General features: G+C 40.0%; 1 protein-coding gene and 1 pseudogene across 4 annotated transcripts in view; one reads left to right on the forward strand and one right to left on the reverse strand.

Moving 5' to 3' along the window:
* The window catches only part of SORCS2 (sortilin related VPS10 domain containing receptor 2), a 1,236,053-nt gene extending 1,216,547 nt beyond the window's left edge, over positions 1–19,506 (forward strand). The window contains exons 26-28 of one of the 4 annotated variants that reach the window (XM_020992120.2): positions 10,702–10,859; positions 14,346–14,425; positions 14,755–19,506. In XM_020992120.2, the coding sequence (XP_020847779.1) occupies positions 10,702–10,859; positions 14,346–14,425; positions 14,755–14,778 (262 nt within the window). In that variant the 3' untranslated portion in view covers positions 14,779–19,506. The remainder of the gene's footprint in view (positions 1–10,701; positions 10,860–14,345; positions 14,426–14,754) is intronic. The other 3 variants (XM_020992122.2, XM_020992121.2, XM_020992123.2) reach the window with 3 other exon arrangements.
* LOC144455328 (small ribosomal subunit protein uS10 pseudogene) lies at positions 4,417–6,735 on the reverse strand (annotated as a pseudogene).
* Positions 19,507–22,410: the final 2,904 nt, after the last annotated feature.

Consider the following 22,410-nt stretch of genomic DNA (forward strand, 5'->3'; position numbering starts at 1 on the left):
ATGGATCTGATGAAAATGGCCCAACCATGCCAAATCGGTGAGCTGTAGAACCAATGGATCTGACGAAAATGGCCCAACCATGCCAAATCGGTGAGCTCTAGAACCAATGGATCTGACGAAAATGGCCCAACCATGCCAAATCGGTGAGCTCTAGAACCAATGGATCTGACGAAAATGGCCCAGCCATGCCAAATCGGTGAGCTCTAGAACCAATGGATCTGACAAAAATGGCCCAACAATGCCAAATCGGTGAGCTAGAACCCATGGATCTGACAAAAATGGCCCAACCATGCCAAATCAGTGAGCTCTAGAACCAATGGATCTGATGAAAATGGCCCAACCATGCCAAATCAGTGAGCTCTAGAACCAATGGATCTGATGAAAATGGCCCAACAATGCCAAATCGGTGAGTTGTAGAACCAATGGATCTGATGAAAATGGCCCAACAATACCAGATCGGTGAGCTAGAACCCATGGATCTGACAAAAATGGCCCAACAATGCCAAATCGGTGAGCTAGAACCAGTGGATCATGGACCATTATTAAGTTAAGCCCTTCTGTGGTAAACACATTAGTCTCATTTCTGAAATTCCTTCTGGAAGTATTCACAAGTACCAGACTCTGTTCATGTTCTATCACCCTTCCTGGCTACCCTTGAGAGAGTAAAGCAGGGGCCAAGTGGAAGGGGAGATGATTCATAGTAATTGCCTCACTGTGTATGTAGTGTTGTTGTGAGAGGGTTGTATTCTCATATCTGGCTTTCACATCTTTCTCCAGGAAGTCAAGTTTCAAAGCTGTGGTTCAGGGGTCGTGTAACTTAAATTTATCTCAGTTCATTGAAACCTTTATGACTTTCATGGATTCTTAGAGTGAGTAGTGTCTGTGAGGGGATTGTAAATTACAATATTAACAACTCACATTGCTTTATAGTTTGGAGTTTACAGAACATTCCTTCTGCCCCAGCCACCAACCCACAATATTTTGTAGTAAATGTAGTACAAGTAAAGAATTTAGCATTTTACGGAAGGAGAAACTGAGGACCAGAGAGTAGAAGTAGCTTGCCCAAAGTCAAGCAGTGCCTACAATTAGCAAATGAAGAATCTGTGGTTCATCGAGGTGATGCAGCTAATAAGTGACAGAGTGATTGATTGCCCGCAAACAGTTAAAATTAAGTAGATTTTTAAGTGAGGAGAAAACATGGTAATTTATAGGCAGGTGTGGGTTCAAAGAAGCAGCCCCAAAGAGGGCAGAGCCAAGATGTCACAGAGGCATGAAGCAACATGGCACGCTCCCATCCCCAGAACACCTCCAAAGAGAACTAGAAAATGCACTGGGCTATATCCTGATGGGGAAAGCCTGAAGAAGTCACAGTAAGTCATTTTTTTCAATCCCAGCTCAGCAGAGGGAAATTGGGAGTGAGGTATGCTAAGAATGGGGACAGAATTGGGCCAAGAGTGTGCCATGCCTGGTACATTGCAATATCCAGGGAGAGCCTGTGCACCAGGGCACTACAATGGAAAGAGGAGCCAATTGGTAGCTTTGCAATCCTCCCCCCAGTTCTGGGTCACAGATTCAGGGTGGAATGTAGTCAGAAATGGCATTTCTGGTGGCATTCCGAGGCAACTCTTGGAGAAAGGAGGAAGTTGAAAAGGCCAGCAGTAGCAGAGGAGTGGTTCAGACCCAGGCACAGGGCATCTAACCCAGCCTGTAGAAGAATAACCAGGGTAGGAATCCTAGACCAAAAAGGAACCTGCAATTCTGCCACTCCAAAACAAGAGGGCTTTCCAACTGACTGATGGGAGCTGAGTCCAATAACAGTCTACTCTTGCTTAGACCCAAACCCAGGTTAGGAACTTGCAGTGCTTACATCAAGGAGGTAGCAAACAGATTTTGCCATGGATCAGACCAATCTAGGAGCACTGAAATCTGGCAGGTCTCAGGCCTGTCCCTGAAATTATACAATATTCAACACTCTAAGAAAGCAGCAAAGGGATTGGCCCAGACCCTCCCTCCAGAAATGCCACAGAGCCCAGCCCTAATATAAAGTCTGAAGTCAGAAAGAAGCTTGGAAGAATGATTAAACAAATAAAAGGAATTCTACCATAAAGAGTTGTTATGGTGGAAGGGAAGTTCAAAACGCAAATCTAGAAGAAGAAAATTACTCCAAAACATCTACAAGCAAAGCCTCATACTAAAACACAGCCTGGGCAAAAATTAAACTAGAATGGAAGAAATGAAGCATGGATTTTTGGTAAGCTAAAAAAACTTTTTTAGAAATAAAATGAGAGTTCTTGGGGCAAAAATGGGGCTGGGGAGGATTCAGATCTATAGAAGAAAAGAATTGGAAAGAAAATTAACAGCTTGGCACAAGAGGCACAAAATCTTGCCCAAGCAATAAATTCCCTGAAAATTAGAATGGACAAAGTAGAAACCAATGACTCCCTGAGGCAATGAGAAATCTTAAAACAAAGTAAAAAGATTGAAAAAGTAGAAAAAATAATTTAAAGTATCTCATAGCAAAAACAATTGACCTGGAAAACAGATTAAGGAGAAAAAAAAATTAAGAATTATTGGACTATCTCAATGCTAGTATCAAAAAAAAAAGAGCCTACACATCTTATTTCAAGAAATTTTAAAAGAATGTTGCCCAGATCTCTTAGGACCAGAGAGCAAAGTAGAAATAGAAAGACTTTAATTGTCACACCTCCTGAAAGAAATCACAAAATGAAAACTCCCAGGAACATCATAGCCAAAATCCAGCTTCCAGGTCAAAGGAAAAAAAGATACTGCAGGCATCCAGAAAAAAAAGAAAAGAAAAAAAAGAATTCAAGTAGTGGGAAGCCTCAGTCAGGATCATACATGATTAATCAGTCACTTATGTAGAGGAGCACAATACAATATTCCAGAAGGCAAATGATATAAAGTTACAGCCCAAAATAACTTGCCCAGTAAAACTGAGTACTGCTACAGAAGGGGAGAGGGGGGGAGGAAGGGGAAATGGATCTTTAACGAAATAGAGGGCTTCAAAGTATTCCTGATAAAAAGATCAGAACTATGTATAAACTGTTAAGATCAAACACAGAAGTGAAGAGAAACATAAAAAAAGTAAACCTAAATGAACAATGAAAAAGGATTAAACAAGAACAAACTTCTTAATTCAAGTATGGGGAAGTTATATCTAAATATATATGTAATATTATATAATGTACTTATATTGTATAATGATTTTAATTGCATTTATGTATACATATTTTACATATAGATGTATATATAATTGTATAATGTATAATTGTATGAATATTATATTATGTATGATGTATATAATATATAATAATATGTATGTATACATGTAGATATAGATATTATATATGGAAAAGGATAGGGAGAGGAATATATTATGGGATGGGGGTGGGAAGAAAAAGGAAAGTTAGGACAAGTTGTCTAACATAATGAGGGAGCACAAGTAGATATATAGGCAAGGAAGAAGTGGGATGGGGGAGTGGCTGACACTTAAACCTCACTCTCATCTGAACTGGTTAAAAAAAAAGGAAGACTGCACACACACACACACATACACACACACACACACAAACACACAGAGTTTACAGAAATACATTTTACTCGAAGACAAAACTGAGACTTCTGGGTCACTTGACCAATAAGGTAGAGGACTAAACATTTTCTCTGATCCTTATGAACTCTCAAACCTCTTCAAAACAGAAATTATGTGCCAAAGGTGACCCAGCCCTTGAGTTTTCAATAAAATCCATTCACTCTAGTCCCCTTCTCCTTCCTTATAGACAATGCTATGGAGATCTGGGCTTCAGGGTGTCAAGTCTACTGGGGTCTTGATGGCAAATGCCAGGGCAGAATTCTGTGCTACATTTTTTTTTCCTGCAGTAGAGCAGAGGAACAGAGGGAAAAGTAAAGGATATGGATCCAGGCTTGAAATAGAGTTCAACCCCACCCCTCTCTTCTCCCAGAGCCTTGGAGAACCAAACTTCAAATAACAAAAATCACCCCTGGCCACAGTGGTATCAGTGTGGCAGCATTATGCACTACTGAGCCAGAGAACTGGGAAACAGGAAATGGGAGGTGAAGGTGGGGAAGAGACTGTGAAGCATTATGCTGGCTTTGTAAAAGAGCTCAGCATCCAGCTAGGGTCAGTTCTGTCCCCCCCTTTCCCCCCCTCCCACAGACACACAGACACACACAATCACTTAGGGCACAGACCAGTGAGCCATCAATGGCCCAGTATGGGAAGAAACTGAAATACTTTGAGATCTAACCCCAAGGAAACTGCCATCAGAGGGGAGGAACTCGGAAAGTGAGCACTAAGGAAAAACAGGGAGGAAAAAAAGTTTGAAATTACCAGAGGTTTCATAAGCAGATAAATCAACAGGGAAAATATTTTTTTTATAGTTGCAATCAATTTATTAAAAGAGATGATTGCTTAGGCATCTGCAATGGTGACTTCAACTTCTACACCAGGTTCAATGCTGATAGAAGTGATCTGATAGGGGCAGCTAGGTGGCGCAGTGGATAGAGCACTGGCCTTGAAGTCAGGAGGACATGAGTTCAAATCCGGCCTCAGACCAAACACTTGACACTAGCTGTGTGACCTTGGGCAAGTCACTTAACCCCAACTGCCTAAAAAAAAATGAACAAAGAAGTGATCTGTTTGACAATTTCAGAAGGACTGTGCAAATCAGTAAGGCGTTTGTGGATTCTCATCTGGAACCGATCCCAACTCTTTGAACGTTCACCGCAAGGAGTTTTTCTAGTGATTCGAAGTGTCTTAGTGGGCATTCGAACAGGTCCCTTCACTTTCAAGTTCTTCTCTTGGGCTCCTCTAATTACGTCAGCACACACTTTCTCGAGGGATTTCACATCGCGTCTGGTGAGGGTGATCTGGAGCCGGTGAATGGCCACCTCAGGCTCCACGAGGGTCTTGCGGGTGTCTTTGAATGCCACGGCAGAGGAACGGCTTCCTGACCGACTTATTCCTCGGTGAGAGCGAACAGTGATGAGTCAGGAGGAAGAGAGGCAGCGACTGTGGGCTCCACGCGGCTGCAGCGGGAATACCTTCACCAAAGAGCCAGGGAAAATATTAACAACAGAAAGAAATACAGCCTCCAGAACTGGTAAACAAGTTTAGCCTCTATGAATAAACACTGCAAAAAAAGGAAAATGATCTAACAATTGATAAGACAAAAGACCCTATGGAATTTGAGAAGAGCTGGAAACCACAACACACTGTTCCTGAGTGGTTTGAAAGAGAAATGAGAGTTGGGAGAGCAGAACTTGTGTCCTTCACAGCAAATAATTAATAATAATAATAATAATAATAATAATAATAATAATAATCGGCCAAATAGAAAAACTGGAATCTGCAATACCAAGTCTCACCAGAGAAACAAAAGAAAGGACAATGAATTGGGAATACAAATACACCAAAGTGAAGAACAATCTAAGAGAAGTGCGGGAAACAGTAGCATTAAAAGAAAATATATCATCCATACAAGCAAAACATAATGATCTCAATGAGAGGATGCATAGAGACAACCCAAGGACTATAGGTCACCCAGAAGAACACAATTCACAAAACCTAACTGCAAGAATGCAAGGAAACTATGACACAAGAACACTATAATACAAAAAAAAAAACCTTACTAAGAACTTCTGCACTCAGAAAATGAAATACTAATTGAAATAGTTCGTAGATCACCCCCACAAAAAAAAAATCCAAGCCTACAAACTCCAAGACATGTACTGGTTGAATTTAAAGTTTTAATTCAGAAATAACCAGCTCTGCAAGCAACTAGGAGAAAGATCTTGAAATACAAAGGGACAGAAATTTGAATAAGACAATACTATTCTGCATCTATCAGAAAATGCAGGAGGGTATGCAATGTGTTCTGAAGAGCAGCTGAGCTCTGGATGCAGCCCAAGGTGACCTATCCTGAAAATCTGAGCTTAAACATAAATTAAAAAAAAAAGATATTCAATAAAAGAGCCATTTGAAACATTCTTAGACCTGAAGAGATTATTTGCTTCTTGAACATACCAGAAAACAGAAATACAGTGGAAAAAATGCAACAGCCAAGGGCCACAACAGCAAAAGAGTAAGGGCAGAGAGACCAGCAAGAGACTTGTTTTTAAATATGCACAAGGAGCAGAGGTGAAAACAGAAGTCAGGGGGAAGCAAGAGTGAAGAGGCAGGTCATGGACAGAACCTCATAACATCCTGCCTACAGACAAATCAATGTTTTTCATGGGATTGCATTACAAAGTGGAAGTGTGCATGAAAGGGAGGAGGGTGATAGAGGGAAGTATGTGATGTGCCCAGGTTAAATCGAAGGCTATCAATGACGGAAAAGTGATCTTTGTCATCTCAGGAAGAGAAGAGTCTGGAAAGGAGTGGATGAAGAGGGGGAAAAGATAGAAAAGGAGGGTGGTGGGACCTTGCTTTGGTAGGTAGAGGAGGTTTCACTGATGAGTGCTCTAATGGGTGAAAAGAGGTATTCTGTGAAAAGAGATTGGGGATCTTGTGTTGGGTATTGTCTGAAGGATTCGTTATTTGAAAAGACTCATCTTCTCTCAGAAGGGGGAGAACTGGAACTCCTGGGGTCAACTGGCACCTGGGGGTGGGGGAGGACTTGGATCCACAGAGATCCAGGCAAATAGTGAAAGAAGGTAACCAGAAGGAGGTTGGAGATCAGTGGTAGGTTGCATAATCAGGGATTTGAGGAAGAGGGTCCTGACATAGGGCACTGTCTTCTCTGTCGCCAGCAAGAATAGGAATTGTTCTAGGCATGAGGCACAATAGAAAAGGGGAATCCATGAGGCAAGCTCTACAAGGCAGTGGTATAAATTACCACTAGAGGGCAGAGCCCAGAATGAATACCTCAAAAGTTTTGATTGCATAAGGAATACAGAGTCTAGAGAGTGGCTGGATAATTAAAGAGGTCATGAACCAGAGAAGGAGGGACTAGAGGAAACAGAAAGAGATGATAAATGATGAAGAGATGTAAGAGGAACCCCCTCTGGAAAGGGACACCAAAAAAATGAAATTTAAAAAAACAACAACTAATGAATAAGACTAGTTGAAGTTAAAGGCGGGGGGAGGGAGGAAGGGGATTTATTTACCTAAAAGGAAAAAGAGTGGAAGAATTAAAGAAATGTATTAATAAAACTCTAAAAAAAGAAAGGAGTAACAAAGAGGAGGGGGCACCAGGGATAAGGAGAGAGATAGTGGGAATAGGATCACCTTAAAAAAGAATAAGATAAAACAATAAAAGAGACATAATACTGTAACTACAGCAGGGGGAGGGGATAAGAATAACTTTAAAGATGAATGGATTAAACAATCCAATGAAATGAGAAAGTGACAGATTGGATAAGAAAAATAGAACCATGTTGCTTACAAAACACTCATATAAAAAAAAAAAAAAGACATACCCAAAATAAAATTGAGGGGATGGAAAAATAATTTACTACACATCAAGTGAATAAAAAAAAAATCAGTAGTTGCAATCATGCTGACAAAACAAAAACAAATAATATTTTTTAAAAAGGATAAACAAAGAAACTATATAATGTTGAAAGGAGTCATAGACAGGAAACCAATATCAGGAAGAAATAGATAGTAACGCAAAAATGCTGGGAGGCTTCAACATCCGTCTCAGTTTTGGATATACCTAACAGAAAGATAAACAGAAGAAAAAAAATATAGAACTGAATAAGTTGCTGGGGAAACTAGAGGTCAAAGACTTATGACATCTAAATGGGGCTGCAAAAGTATATATACATATATTTCTCAGCACTACATGGAGCTTTTGCAAAAATTGACCATTTAGTAAGGCACAGAGATATTTTAAACAAATGTAAAAAGGCAGAAATGTAAATACTTATCTTTTACAGAGCATCACGTAATAAAAATTGTCATATGGGTTCAGGGAACACATGGAGACTTAACAATGAAATCCTAAATAATGAATGATTCAAAGAACAAATCATAATTATTTGAAGGAAAATGATAACGATGAAACAGCATATAAAAATTTCTGGGATGCAGCCAAAGCGGTCTCCAGGGGAAAAATTATGTCCCTATAAGCATACATTAACAAAATGGAAAAGGAGAGGATTAATGTACTGAATATTCATTTTAAAATATTAGAAAGCCAACAAATAAACCTAAAATAAAAGGAGATATTAAAAATTATATAAAAATAGATAAATTGGAAACAAAAACCTATAAAGTGATAAATAAAATTAAAGGCTGGTTCTTTGAAAAGACTAATAAAATCAACAAATCTTTTAGCTAATTTGATTAAAAGGAAGAGGGCAAGTGAACAAAGATGATATCACAACAAAAGAAATAGAGAGAAGGAAGAGAAGAAATAGAATAATCAGATGCTATTATGCACAGTTATATGCAAATAAAACTGAGAACACAAAAGAAATAGGGAGATACTGTCTAAAGGAGAAAATTCCCAAACTACTACATCAGAGAGAGATCTCAAATAACCCAATCTCAGAAAAGGAAAGGGACTACTAAAAAAAATGAACTCCTGGTCCTGATAGAGTCACAGGACAATTCTATCAAATTTTTAAAGAAAAATTAGTACTCATACTTCACAAATTATCCTAAAAAAGTTTTAAGAAAGAAAGCACCCTACTAGAATCCTTTTGAAACAAATACAGTCCTGATACATAAACATCAGGGAAAGATATAACACAGAAGGAAAACTATAGGTCAATATCATTGATGAATATTAATTCAAAAATTTTAATCAAATTCTGTCAGACTACAGCAATTTATCCAAGAAATCATTCATTATAGCCCACTGTGATATATACTGGGAATGCAAGGATGACTCAATATTAAGAAAGCAACATAATTAAGCATATTAAAAACCAAACCATCCAAAAACACATGATTATGTCAATAGATACAGAAAAGGCCTTTAATAGAGGATAGCGTTCTTTTATGATAAGAACCCTACACAATATAGATATAAAGGGTCCTTTTTAAAAAAAATAAAAAGATCTATCTAAAACCAAGTGTTAGCATTACATGCAATGGGAATACACTACAATCTTTTCCTAAAAAAATGAGAGTGCAGCAACCCCCCACTATTATTTTATATTGTTCTGGAAATGCTAGCTATAGCAACAATAAAGAAATTAAAATCATAAAGACAGGAAAGGAAGGGATAAAATTATCTCTATTTGCTGATGATATGATGGTATACTTGGAAAATCCTAGGGAATCAGCTAAGATACTAATTGAGACAATTAATAGCCTCGACAAAGTTGCAGGCTGCAAAATAAATCTTCCAAAATCAACAGCCTTTCTATATAACACTAGCAAAACACAAAAAAAGAAGAATGGAAAGAAAAATTTCATTCCAAATAACTAAAAAAATGTGTAAAATACCTGGGGATCAACCTCACAAAGTACACACAAGACTTGTACAAAGAAATGCTTTCTGATCTCATCTTTTTACAATTTGAATCTGAGCTCTTTAAATCTCAGTGATCTTCAGTTATGTTGATAGAATTCTGGTCTGGCTTTGAGCCAAGCATTGTGTTAATCAGTCAGATACAAACATAACAAAGTAAGACATTCCCTGCTTTCAACTAGCTTACATTTTGATGGGGAAGACAACAAAAATAGTAGTTAGAAAGTGTTATGGAGGCAAGGAAAATGCCAGGTCTTTTGACATCCAGCCCAATATTATTTCTATTATAAACACAACTAACAATATTTTTGCTTGTGTTTCTAGACTAATTCGCATATGGATGTGATCTGTAATCTTAAGAGGGCTTCATAAGGCATAGAACTTGGTATTAGGAGAGAGCTCTCATTTCATTCCTAAGCTCTGAATTTAACTAGATGTGTAGCCCTGGACAAATAGTTTCATTTCTCAGGGCCTCCATTCCCTCATCCATTAAAGGAAAATAATGATACCTATCCTATTCAATTCATGAGGTTATTCTAAGCAAAATACTTTCTAAACCTTAAAGTGCTACAAAAATGTAAACTAGTATCATTCATATATTGCTAAATTTAGTGTTGTTATATGTTGTTCAGTCATTTTGATTGTCTTTGTGACCCCATTTGGGCTTTTCTTGGCAAAGATACTGGAGTGGTTTGCCATTTCCTTCTCCAGTTCATTTTACAGATGAAGAAACTGAGGCAAATAAGGTTAAGTGACTGGTGCAGGGTCACACAGCTAATAAGTGCTTGAAGTCACATTTGAACTCAGGTCCTCTGGACTCCAGGGCCACTGCTCTATCCATTGAATCGCCTATGGCCATGCTATATTTAAAATACCCCAACAAAGGAGAAGATCCCACAACATTCTCCCTCCTTGTGGGATCCAAATTCATTTTAGGTCAGACAACATGCTAAGGTTGGAGTTTGGTGATACTACATGAGATCACCACTGCCATCACTACCACCATCCCTACCCACCCATCATCACCACCATTGAGAGAGAGGCAATGTGGTATAGCAACTCCCTTGTATATTAAGTCCCCATGCTGATCATAAATCACTGGTGTTTTTAATAGTTGAGTAATACCAATAATAATTGATGTGTACTTCAAGTTTAGAAAGCACTCTGTGATTTGCAGAACACTTCACATATGTCAATGAGATACATTTCCAGATCTTTTTCTTCTCTACCTCAGGAAACTACCTGGCAGAACCGTCTATGCCCAGATGCACAATGAAAAGGAACAAGAGATGACCAGCCCAGTCAACCACAGCGAGGATACACAGAACATCATCCAGGGTGAGGAGTTTATAGATGATGATGTGGATTCCCAAACCCTAGGTAACACCAGAGGTAACTTCACCTTCCTTTATTCACCTTTCGCTGAGTACAAAATAATTTTTCCCTTTAAAAACTCTTTGGGGGTGGGGGAACCAAGCGCCCTTTCCCACATTTAACCTTTCCTCAATTTTTTACTCAGCTGGTAGAGGTTGATATCAATGGAACATGTTGACCCTTGACCATTTTTGCTAGGGGAAGGGAGAAGATATCAGTTTCATGACTTAGACACCTGATAACACCCCACACATGGGAAGTGAAGAAAGTCACATGACCATAGCAGGACTATGAGAGGGAGACAAAAGCATATCTGCCAGCAGAGAATCTTGTTGCTGCTTTGGCGAGTAGGCAAATTTTAAGGATCTCAGGATTTCGACATGGAAGGAACCTTAGAAATCAGCTGACCCAGCCTGCCCATTTTACAGATAATAAAACCAAGGATTGTAGAGTGGGGAATGTCTTGCCCTATGGATTAAAAAAATAGCAGAACCAGGTCTTCTCCCTCAAAATCCAGGGCTCTTTCTACTACACAGCATCACATCATAAAAGGTGTTCAAGCGAAGGCTGGTGAACCAGTGGTTATCCATCATTCAATGAGCCTCTGCCCCCAAGGAACTTCCATTCTATCAGATTTCCTGCTCAGGGAGCAATCAAACTAGACATCTGAAATACCTTGCAATTCTAACCTTTTGTGTTTCTACTAACATCAGAATTTCCTACATTTCTGCCAAATGTATAGACAGAGAAATTTCCTGAAATGCACCCGTGCAGAAGACCTAAAACCTCAACAACAGTAAATCAGTTTCCATTTCAAATGCATTTTACACACCTTATTTCACTGGAGCTTCATGGCAGCCCTGTGAGAAAGAGCAAGCATTATTCCAGTTTATAATGAGAAAATTAAGGCCCCAAATGAAGATGAAGAAATAGCCTCATTTAACAGATAAGAAAATTGAGGCTCAATACAGTTAAATGACTCACCCCAAGAAGGTCACACAGCTAGTAACAAGGGAAATGGTGACTGGAATTTAGGTTTCTGATTCCCATCCAGTGCCCTTTCCATTATGCCAAACTCATTTCTTGAACGATGACAACAACAAAGTAGATACCAATTATCTGGTTCTTCCTGGCAAACTTCCTAAAAAGACCATAAATCATAAATCTGAAGATTCAGAAAAGAAGAGAAGCCTCACAAATTTATCAATTCTGATCCACTCACTTTATAGATGAAGAGGCTGATGCTCACAAGTCCTGATGAAAATTCCATTTACCCTACAAGTGGGAGATGGGCTATTTCCTCCAGTTCTTTTTCCTGTGTCTCATCCTTCCTCCACCCTCTCTGGCTGACCCATATCTAAAGAATTCCAGGTTAAATTCTGTCCAGTTCATTATATGGAAATTAATTCATTTAAATGCTGGTCCCAAGGACCATTTGTTGATTTCCCCAGCAAATGGCCCTTAAGGATTCATTTTTCCCTTTAAGCATCCATGCATAGGATATGACCATTCTGTGGGCAAGGACATCTGGTCAGCAGGGTGTAGAGGGAAGAACATTGGGCTGGGAGTCAGAAGGTTTGGATTTGATCCTAGATTCTGCCATTTACTGGCTATGTGACCTTGGATAAGTCACTGAATCTGAGTTTCAGATTCCTCACCCAAAATCAGGGGATACAATATTTGTATCACCTACTTCACAAGGTTGTGATGAGAAAAATACTTTATAAGCTTTGAAACTCTATATGAAGGTCAGGTATTATTCTAATGGCCCTACCAGCTATAGCAGTCTGTGCAGTCTAGGGTGTCTCCCAGTCCCAACATTTTTTGCTCTAATGTAATATTGTATATATAATATATATGTTGTATATTATATAATGTACTGTAATGCCTTCTATAACTGAGGTTCTTAACCATTTTTGGTGTCATGGGCCCCTTTAGTAGTCTGTTGAAACCTATGAATCCCTTCTGAGAAGTTTTTCAAAAGCATAATGTACATAGAATTTCAAAGGAACCAATTATATTAAAATAAAGATATCATTTTGTTTTCATCTAAGTTCACGGACCCCATGAAATCTAAGCCCAAGTCTGTGGATGCCAGGTTAAAACCAGACCAAACAAAACACATATTCTATTTTCTTTATTCTAAAACTTCATGTTCTGAGGTCCCTTCTAGCCCTCCTCCAGGTCATAGGGTATCAAGGCTGGAAGGGACATTCGAGATCCAGTCTAATTCCCTTACTTTACAGAGAAAGAAACTGAAGGCCTATAGAGGAAAAGAACCAGTTCAAGGTCACAAAGTGACTTAATAGCCAAGCAAGGACTTGAATTCTGACTTCTGGCTCCCAGAGAAATGCAAGCTTCCTTCCCCTGTCCAGTGTAGTTCCCACATATTGGGTCTGGAAGAAATTGACAAAGAGGATTTAACTCCTAATTAATTGCCCAGTTCTACCAATACTGACCAATGGAACATGCTTGGGGCCCCACAAGAGCCTGTTTCTAAGAGCTTTCCTAAAACAGTCTAATATTTAGTGCTCAAAGGATTTCGACACAGTCCATGACAAAGCAGGGGTCAAAGGACAGCCGTCCCACCTCATTTTTGATACTCTGAGTTGCAGTAGCCACTACAACTGTTCCGAAGTCCATCTGGCCTCTAGGATCTCACCTCCTTTTTTCACTCCCTTTCTTTCTTGGTTGTTATGATCTGGAGCATCTCTGTACACTCCATTCTTTGTATATGGGAAGACAGGTTCTTGAGTCTGGAGCTAGGAAGAAAAAAGGAACCGGTGGGGTTCCTGATACAATGTTGGCTTATGTAAGGTGGTGAACTAACACAGGTCTCTGCCAAGAAAATTCCTACTACTGAAAGAATTAGAAAGAATCACAGACCTTAGAACTGAAAGGGCCCTCAAGACAAGTGCTACCCCAGAATGGAGTTAGCTTGAAGATCTCTAAGGAGAGTTCAATTCCTCTACCATGTAGTAGGGTAGATTAAATGGGGGCTGAGGTCTCTTCCAGCTCTGAATTCTGTGAATTCTACAAAGCCATCTGATCCTGCCTTCAAGCGATAAAGGCATTAGTATTCTCTTTTTACAGATGAAACAGCTGAGGCTCCAAGTTCAGTGCCACGTCCAAGACCACACAGACGGTGGGAGAGGGGGGACAATCACCCACACACCCAAACTCCTAGTCGTTATTTTCCTCTAGAACTTAAATTTTTTAGATCATAAAGAACTTAAATTCTTCAGATCATGGAATTTTAGAGCTGGGAGGGACAGTCAAGATCCTAATCCACCTTCCTGATTTTACAAAATTCGCCCCTGCTAGAAAATGGCAGACTCGTTCGACAAGTTTTCTATTGTTCTCTTTCCTCTTGTAACTTTGGACTCTTCACAGCGCCAGTCTTCCAGATTCACCCAGACATTTATTCTATTTTCTATATATGTTATGTTGCCTCCTTTCTCGCCACCCCCCACCTTGGGACCTCTCCACGCCCTTGCCTTGCAGTGACCTCTTCTGAGAGAGGGGGAAGCTTGAGCAGCCACCGAATCCCCTTATTGCCGATGCCAGTCACTGCCCAGTCACAGGTCAGTGGCATGTTGGACGGAGGCTTCCCGTCCCGCTCTTCCCCTTCACCTTCTCCTTTTAAGAGACTATCACACCTTGAAAGGCACCAAGAGCCATCTTAGGCAGTCACCAGAATAGGAACATTAGGGACCCACCACAGATTCACTACAATCTTTAAGAACCCTCCCCCCCAAGCCCAAGCACACAGTAGGTACAACCACGTAGCCACTCCACATTCACCTGAGCTTGTTTGCTAGTGCCATTTTTTGTATGCGTCACCCCTTGGGTTGGCCCTGCTGAAATGAGCATGCTAACCCACATATCTGTGCCATATTTTGTGTCTTCCTAGGTAATCACTCAGGCGTGGTTCTGAGCATCAATTCTCGAGAGATGCACAGCTACCTGGTTAGCTGATGTTTGCAGCTGGACATAAACATGGAAGACTCTTCTCTGTCTTGTTTCATTTTCCCCTTCCTCCCTCCATCCCCGCCCTGGGGAGGTCACAGAATGGCAAGCATGGCTATAACTGATGTTGGAAAGGGATCTCCCTGAAAAAGATGCCCAGAAGAATGGTCACTGCTGATGGTCCCCATTTGAAACAGGACACGTCTCATCTCATATTCACTGGATGGACTCCAAGCCTGGACCAACTCAAACACAAACTTTGAGAGCAGATACATGCAGCTCATGACACTCCCCAGACTCCATTCTCCTGGTGTTCACTTCCCCCCAATATTTGTGTATTTGTTCTAATATATTTCATGCCTAATGACCCTTATCATGGGCAGGTAGTCTCAAAGGCCTAATTGGAAATGTCTAGCAACAGAGGAAAGGACCAGAAAGAGGCCTTGCTAAGGGTAGTGAAATCCCTCCCTGCTAGTTTGACATTCAGAGTACCTAAGAGAAAACTTGAGATCTCCTGCTCCCCAAGAGTACAAACCCACCTTGGCTATCTTCTTCTTCCTCACCAACTCTATCCTAAAATAGTGAATTTCCTTAAACTCTTGGGCCTTGCTCTTAAGTAGGGAAATAAACTCCAGTAGAAGTCCAAACATTAACAACTCCCAATTATCTTATGCTTTCAAATTCCCAAAGTGCTTTTCTCCCAATAATCTCATAAAATAAAACATGTGAATGTGAGTATCCCCATTTTATAGATGAAGAAACTGGGGCTCAGACAGATATCAATTGCTCAAGCTGTCATAGCTAGTAAGACTCAGAATCAGGACTTGAACCCAAATCTCTGGAGTCCAGGTCCAGTGCTTTTTTTCTTTTTTTCACTATACCCACCCCTAGTATCAAAGGGGCAGGTATGTGGCACAGTGAATAGAGCACCAGCCCTGCAGTCAGAAAGACCTGAGTTCAAATGTGACCTCAGATACTACCTAAGTAACCCTGGGCAAGTCATTTAATATCGTTTCCCTCAGTTTCTTCATCTATAAAATGAACTGGAGAAGGAAATGGCAAACCACTCCAGTATCTTTGCCAAGAAAAGCCCAAATGGGGTCACAAGGAATAGAACATGAATGAAATGACTAAACAAATAAACAAAAACCCACCATAGTAACATATTATTTAGTACTCACTAGGTCCTCAAGAGATAATTTAGTCCAACCCCTAATTGTACAGATGAAGAAAATGAAAGCTAAGGAAGGGAAGTGACTTTCTAGCAAGTGGCAGAGCTAAGACTTCAATCTAGGTCTCCTATCTCCCAGGTCAAGAGTTACCTTCCCCACACATCTACCTGGTATCAACCACCCACATGTCTATAGCAATTTGTTATGAAGGTTTACAAAGTGCTTTTCCCAGATCCTGTTGTCCTAAAGGATGGGTGAAGCTGGGCACCCAACCAGGCTGGGGGGATGCTTTGCTTCCAAGGCACAGCAGCCCAGCATCCAATGTAAGCAGCCCCAGAGAGCACCCCACCCCCACCAGCCATGGCCACTAAGGGTTCCCCCCAGCCCCTTCTTCTTCCATCACCCTTCCTCTTTCCTCTTTTTAAAAGTCAGATAATGTAAATACTTCTTTAAGTAGCTTTTGGGGTATTTTTTTTAACTTTCTATTTTTATGGTAGGGCCACCCAGGCACCTAAGCTTGAGCTTAGCCCTCCTCCCCAGCCCCCTATATTTGTCAAAGCTAAAAATAATAACAATAACAATAATAACTCACATTTCCATAGCGCTTTAAGGTTTACAAAGCACCTTCTGCACAACAACCCAGTGAAGTAGTCAGTATAGACTTATAAGGATCCTGTTTTACAAATGAGGAAACTGAGGCTCTAAGGGATGAATTGTCTTGCCCAGGGTCACACTGCTAGTAAATGTTTGATCAGGGATGCTAAGACAGGTCTCTTCTGAGAACAAGTCCAGCGCTCTTTCCACACTACCACACACACTCTCTTTCTTGGGATTCTAGAGGTACTCTTCCTAATGCCTAAGACATTTGGGCTTCGTCTGGCTGCAGCCTTTGCTCTAAAAGCCAAGGCTGACCAGCCTCTTCCTAAAGGGGCCACTAAGACCACGGGACAGAATGTGCTACCCAGACTGCTCTTCCTCCTGCAACCACAGGGTGGCACTCTTTCTCCATGCTACTCCCTCCCAGTAATTTTTCTGTAAGGCAAGACAGTGGGTCTTTTAAAGGAACCCACCTCTCAAAGATACGGAAGCAGTTTAGTGTCTGGGTGGATATAGCTAAACTTCAGTAGCCTGGGCAGTTAAGAAGCCATAAGTCATGTGACAACATAGCACTGTTGCTTAGAATTACATACACTAATGCAAAAAGAAAATGGGGGCAGTCAAAAGGCATTAAGCTCCTACTATGTGCCAACCACTACGCTAAACACTGAAGACACAAAGAAAGGCAAACAGTCCCTGCTGTCAAGGAGCTCACAATCAAATGGGGACACCATGCAGATATCTATGTACAAGCAAAGTATATGAAAAACAATTTGTGCATGGGAATGATGTCCCAGGGAAGGCACTAGCATTCAGGGGGTAGTACCAGGAAAGCCTTGCAGAAGGTAGGATGTTAGCAGAGACTTGAAGGATGCCACATAAGCCAGGAAATAGAAATGAGAGAGAGAATTTGATATTAGGTCTTCACAAAATAATAGAATTCTATGTCTGAAAAGGACCTTCTTTCGAAATCACCCAGTACTTGGGATCATTTTGGACCTGAGATTTCATGGGTAATTCCTGGTGAGGAAATTCCTTCTGCTGATGCAGATCAGCAACAGCTCTGCAAACTGTGGACTTAGAAAGTTGCCTAGGGCCCTGAAAGGCTGGCCAAAAGGTGAAGCAAGCAGAAAAGTTAGGAAATGCTCAAGCTAGAATTCAGTCAAGTCTTCTGATTCTAGGGCTCATGCTCCATCCATCCTCCAACAAAGGGGAAATTATCAAGCCTTCCTTGAGAACACCAAGCAAGAAAATGTTTATCCAAATTGAGATGCTTTAGAAGTCCTCTTGTATCTCTTATTAACAGTTCTTCCACATATTATACAGAGTTCCAATGACAGGGCTAAAAATTTAAAGCAGAAAATGTCCCTCAAAGATCATCTACTCCATCCACACCAGCCCAGTTTTATGGCTGAAGAAACGGAGGTCTAAGTGAATTCCTCAAAATTACACAACTTGTTAAGGAGCCAGGGTTTGAAACCAAACCTATGATTCTTTCTACTGTGCCATGAAGCAGTGTGGCTTTATCCAATAAACCACCCTCTGTTCCAGAATATGGGCACCTTTCTAAAGCACAGTCCAATAGGGAAGAGTACAGATAGTCCCCAAAAGCTTTGTGTGTAGAGCATAAGTCTTCACAGCCCCTGCTATGAATATCATTCTGAAAAAACGAACAACTCCACCAACTTCCCCAAAATTCTTAATGTCATGAGAGGCTACTAGAGGCCCTAATTGGTAGTGTTATGTGATCTTAGAGTCATGAGATTTAGAACTATAAGAAATCTTAGAGATCATCTAGTTCAACATCTTCCCATCCCATTTCACAGAAGAAGAAACTGAGGCCCAAGAATGCGCTCACACAGCTAGTTAGAGGCAGATCCTCATGTCCTTTGACTCCAGTTTCTGGGTTTTTTCTGTTATGCTATGCTGGACCTACTTCTTTGAAAGTCTAACTTTGTTCATACTGACATAGAAAATGCTCATCAGATTTCCAGTTACTGATCAATCATGGAGGGCTTGAAGGGGAGTGGCAGTAGAGATAACCAGGTATATACACACAGAGATTTTTCAGATGGGGAAACTGAGGCCCAGGAAAGGGAGTGACTGACTCAAGGTCACTAAGTAGCAGAGCCAGGATTTGAATACCAAGACTTCTTACAGCAAGTCAGAAGCACCCTCACTTGCATCTCTTTTTTTCCTCTTCAAGTTGGTCTGAGATAAGTAGAGCTGGTATTATTATCCTGTTTGACAGATGAGGGCCTAGAGAGAGACACAATGGCTTATAAGAGGTCATGCAGTTAGTTGGTGACAGAGTGAAAATCTAGAACCCATGTCCAAGACAGCAGAATATATAGAGTGGTATTTTGAGGTGTTTTGTTTTGTTTTGTTTTTTGTTTGTTTGTTTTTCCAGAAGGACATTCACTGGGTTCTGTAGATTGACTGGAGGAGACATGGACTCTTCATACTCCTTAACTGATGTTCTGTCTTTACCAATTGTATATTTCCTCTTCCATATCCCTGGCAGCTTCAAGATTCAATGATTTTTCTGAAATTTCAACTGTAATAACTTGTTTTTAAAAAAAGAAAGAAAAAATCCTCTGTTATTTTCTTTGTGCTGTCATTTTATATAGTTACATACATGGAGCTAGAAAAATACCTATACATACTTTATAGATGCTTAGACATCCACTATAGATACCCCAACTCCACTATCAAAGCCAAATGACACCAGTTGTATGTCTGCCTCCTCATGAAAGAAGAAAGCTGGGAAAATTGTGATTATAATAATTTAAAAAACTTAAAAATCACTGATGAGTTTCTCCACCTTGAGTTCCAGAATGAATTACCCATGAACACACCATGAAAACACAATGAACTTGAATATGTAAATATTTTAAGCAGTTTAATTAAAATAAAGCCAACCAAAACTTTGTCTCTCTTTCTTTTTAAGTGGTACTAAGTCCTGTCTTTACTTTTGAATTTTAGAGTTAGACTACTAGAATTCTCTGGAGCTAGAAAGGCCCTTAGAAAATAGAATGTAAGAGCTGAAAGGGGCCTTCGAACATAGAACATAAGAGGCAGAAGAGACCTTAGAAATTGAATGTCACAGTTGAAAATGACCTCAGAATATGTATGGAATGTGAGAACTGGAAGGAGCTTTTAGAATATAGAAATGTATAGCTAAGAAGGGACCATAAAAAAAATAGGATGTTAGAGCTAAAAAGGACCTCACAACCTAGAATGGAAAGATCTCAGAATATAAATTGTCAGAGCTAAAACAAACGAACAAACAAACAACTTAGAACAACAGAGCTGGAAGAGACACAGTAAAACACAAGATGTTCAATCCCTCATTTTACAGAGTAGGAAACTGAGGTCCAGAGGAGTTAAAGCTAGTAAGTGATTGGTGCCTTGACTGCACCATTAGCAGCAGAAAATAACATTTTTTAAAAAAATAATTTAGCTTTTTAATTCTTTTACATAATGGATGGTTAACAATAACTTGACCTTTGACTTCACTGAGATAATGTGATTTCCAAGATCAAGTTACTTTAGTGCCCTGTAACCACCACCACCCCATACCCACTAACAACGTGAGAACTCCCTTCTTGAAGTGATTACTAGAGTATTTTTTTAAACTCTATCTTGGATAGAAACAAAGGCAGAGGCAAGTGCATCTCAAAGAGGCTGAAAGAATTTTCATGTTCTTCCCTCCCTTTGTCTGTGTCGAGGTTCAGTTGGGCACATTCTTCTCTTACAGGCCATCAATGGAAGAGATTTGTACAGGAAACTAACTCCCTACTGGATCTACTTCTCCTGTGTGGCAGGAGCACATGGTAGAGAATCTCAGAACTGGACTTTTTAATTCAATCAGTTCCCTTTTCTAAATGCTGAAAACTAAAGAGAAAAAAAAAAGACTTAACATGCTGTTCATTTAAAGTCTCTAATTTCTATTTTAGTTTCCCTAGTCTTTGCAGGGCTTCTGCCAAGGAATGGGGAAGGGCTAATTGGTTTGATAAGGAATTTCTCATCACTCTCATTTATCTCCTCACTGCCGTTCACCAAAGTCATCTTCCAGTGCTGGCTCCAATAATGATCTTTAAAGCAAAGGAGCTCAGAAAGTCCATTATTTTGACCCAAATACAATACCAGCAAGCTTCCCAATGGGCTTTTGATCTGATGGCAGTTGCCTTAGAACAAAGCAAAATATTTAAGTCTATTTCTCATTCATAGAATAATAATACCTTATAAATGGTGTGGCATTTTACCCTTTCTGAAGTACAATTTCATATCGAGTATCTACTGTCTCGTTATCTATCATCTCACTTGATCGGCACTACAGCTGTGACCTTAGGCAAATCACGTAAGCACTTTCTCAGATAAAATTATTCTCATTTGACAAGTAGCAGTCGGAAAAAAGGTTAATTGGGGTTTAGGCTATATGAATGAAAGTCTCGGGAGGCAGGTGGTAATCTAGCCACCTTCTGCCTCATGAGATCACATCTGAAAACAGCCAGTTCAGACAACTGCCTTTTGGAAGGACTTGGCAAAATCTCCCCCAAATCCCTTGCCACAGCTTGGCAAATCCAGAGGAGAGAACCCATGGTAGGGAGAGGACAAGGAATGTTGTCTTATGAAATCAGTTGAAGGAACTGGTGATGATTAGCGGAAAGAAGAGAAGACATAGGAAGGATATGACTGGGAGAAGAAATAGAGAGGATAATACTTGAAGTGTTAAAAGAGGGATTATATTTATGTTGTGTTTCTAGACATTAAAACAAAAGACCTATGGGTTGAAATTACAAGGATTATGATTTTAGCTCAGTTTAGCTACTTGGGAAACATGTATGTACTGATAAATAATGACCAAATTTATACAAAATAAGCGGAAGTATTTTCAAGAGGGGAAAAAACTGTTAACAGATGATGGGACCCAGAGAAGCCTTCTGCAAGAGGTCAAATTTGAGCTATCTTGAAGAAAATAAAGGATTCCAAAGATGGAAGTAAAGAGGAAGCACACTGTAGACATGGGGGACATACAAAGGTGTGACTGTACAGATTGAAACAATAGACTAGGAAAAATCAAATTCACTCCACCCAATAATTTTTCTTAATATTGTAGGTAAAACCAATCCTCTAGCTAGTGTCAGTCAGTCAACTAGCATTTATTAAGCACATACTATGTGCTAAGCACTAAGAATACCAAAAAAAAAAAAGGCAAAAAAACTGCCCCTGCTGTCAGGGTGCTAGTGCCTGGGGTTGGTGGCAGGGAGAGAGAGACAGGGAGAGAGAACAACATAAAAACAATTCTATGTTACAAGCAAGATATGTAAAGGGTAAATTGAAGATAATCTCAGAAGGAAGATACTAAGATTAAAGATGGCCAGGAAAGATTTCTTGCCTATAACCAAGGATAATAAGATTTATAACTGGGGGAGGGGAAGAAGCAGGGGGAACACATTACAAATCATCTAAGTCAACCAAACTCTTTTTACAGATGAAGAAACCAAGGCTTAGTTTAAGTGATTTGTACAAGGTCAGATAGACAGTGACAGAGCTGGGTTTCAAACTAATGGATTCTAACTCCAAATCCAATGAAGTGACCAAACAGAAATTCATAACAATATTACCAAATTAACAGCAAGCTAATATTAGCATTAGCAGCTAGGTGGCACAGTGGATAGAGCACTGGGCTTGGACTGAGTTCAAATGTGGCCTCAGTCATTTACTAGCTGTGTGACCCTGGGCAAGTCACTTAAACCTATTTGCCTTAATTTCCTTATCAGTAAAAAGAGCCAGAGAAGGAAACGGCAAATTTCAGTCCGGTGTCT

This window comes from Phascolarctos cinereus, unplaced genomic scaffold, assembly GCF_003287225.1.
Source record: "Phascolarctos cinereus isolate Bilbo 61053 unplaced genomic scaffold, phaCin_HiC Scaffold_9;HRSCAF=440, whole genome shotgun sequence".
Classification (NCBI taxonomy): Eukaryota; Metazoa; Chordata; class Mammalia; order Diprotodontia; family Phascolarctidae; genus Phascolarctos; species Phascolarctos cinereus.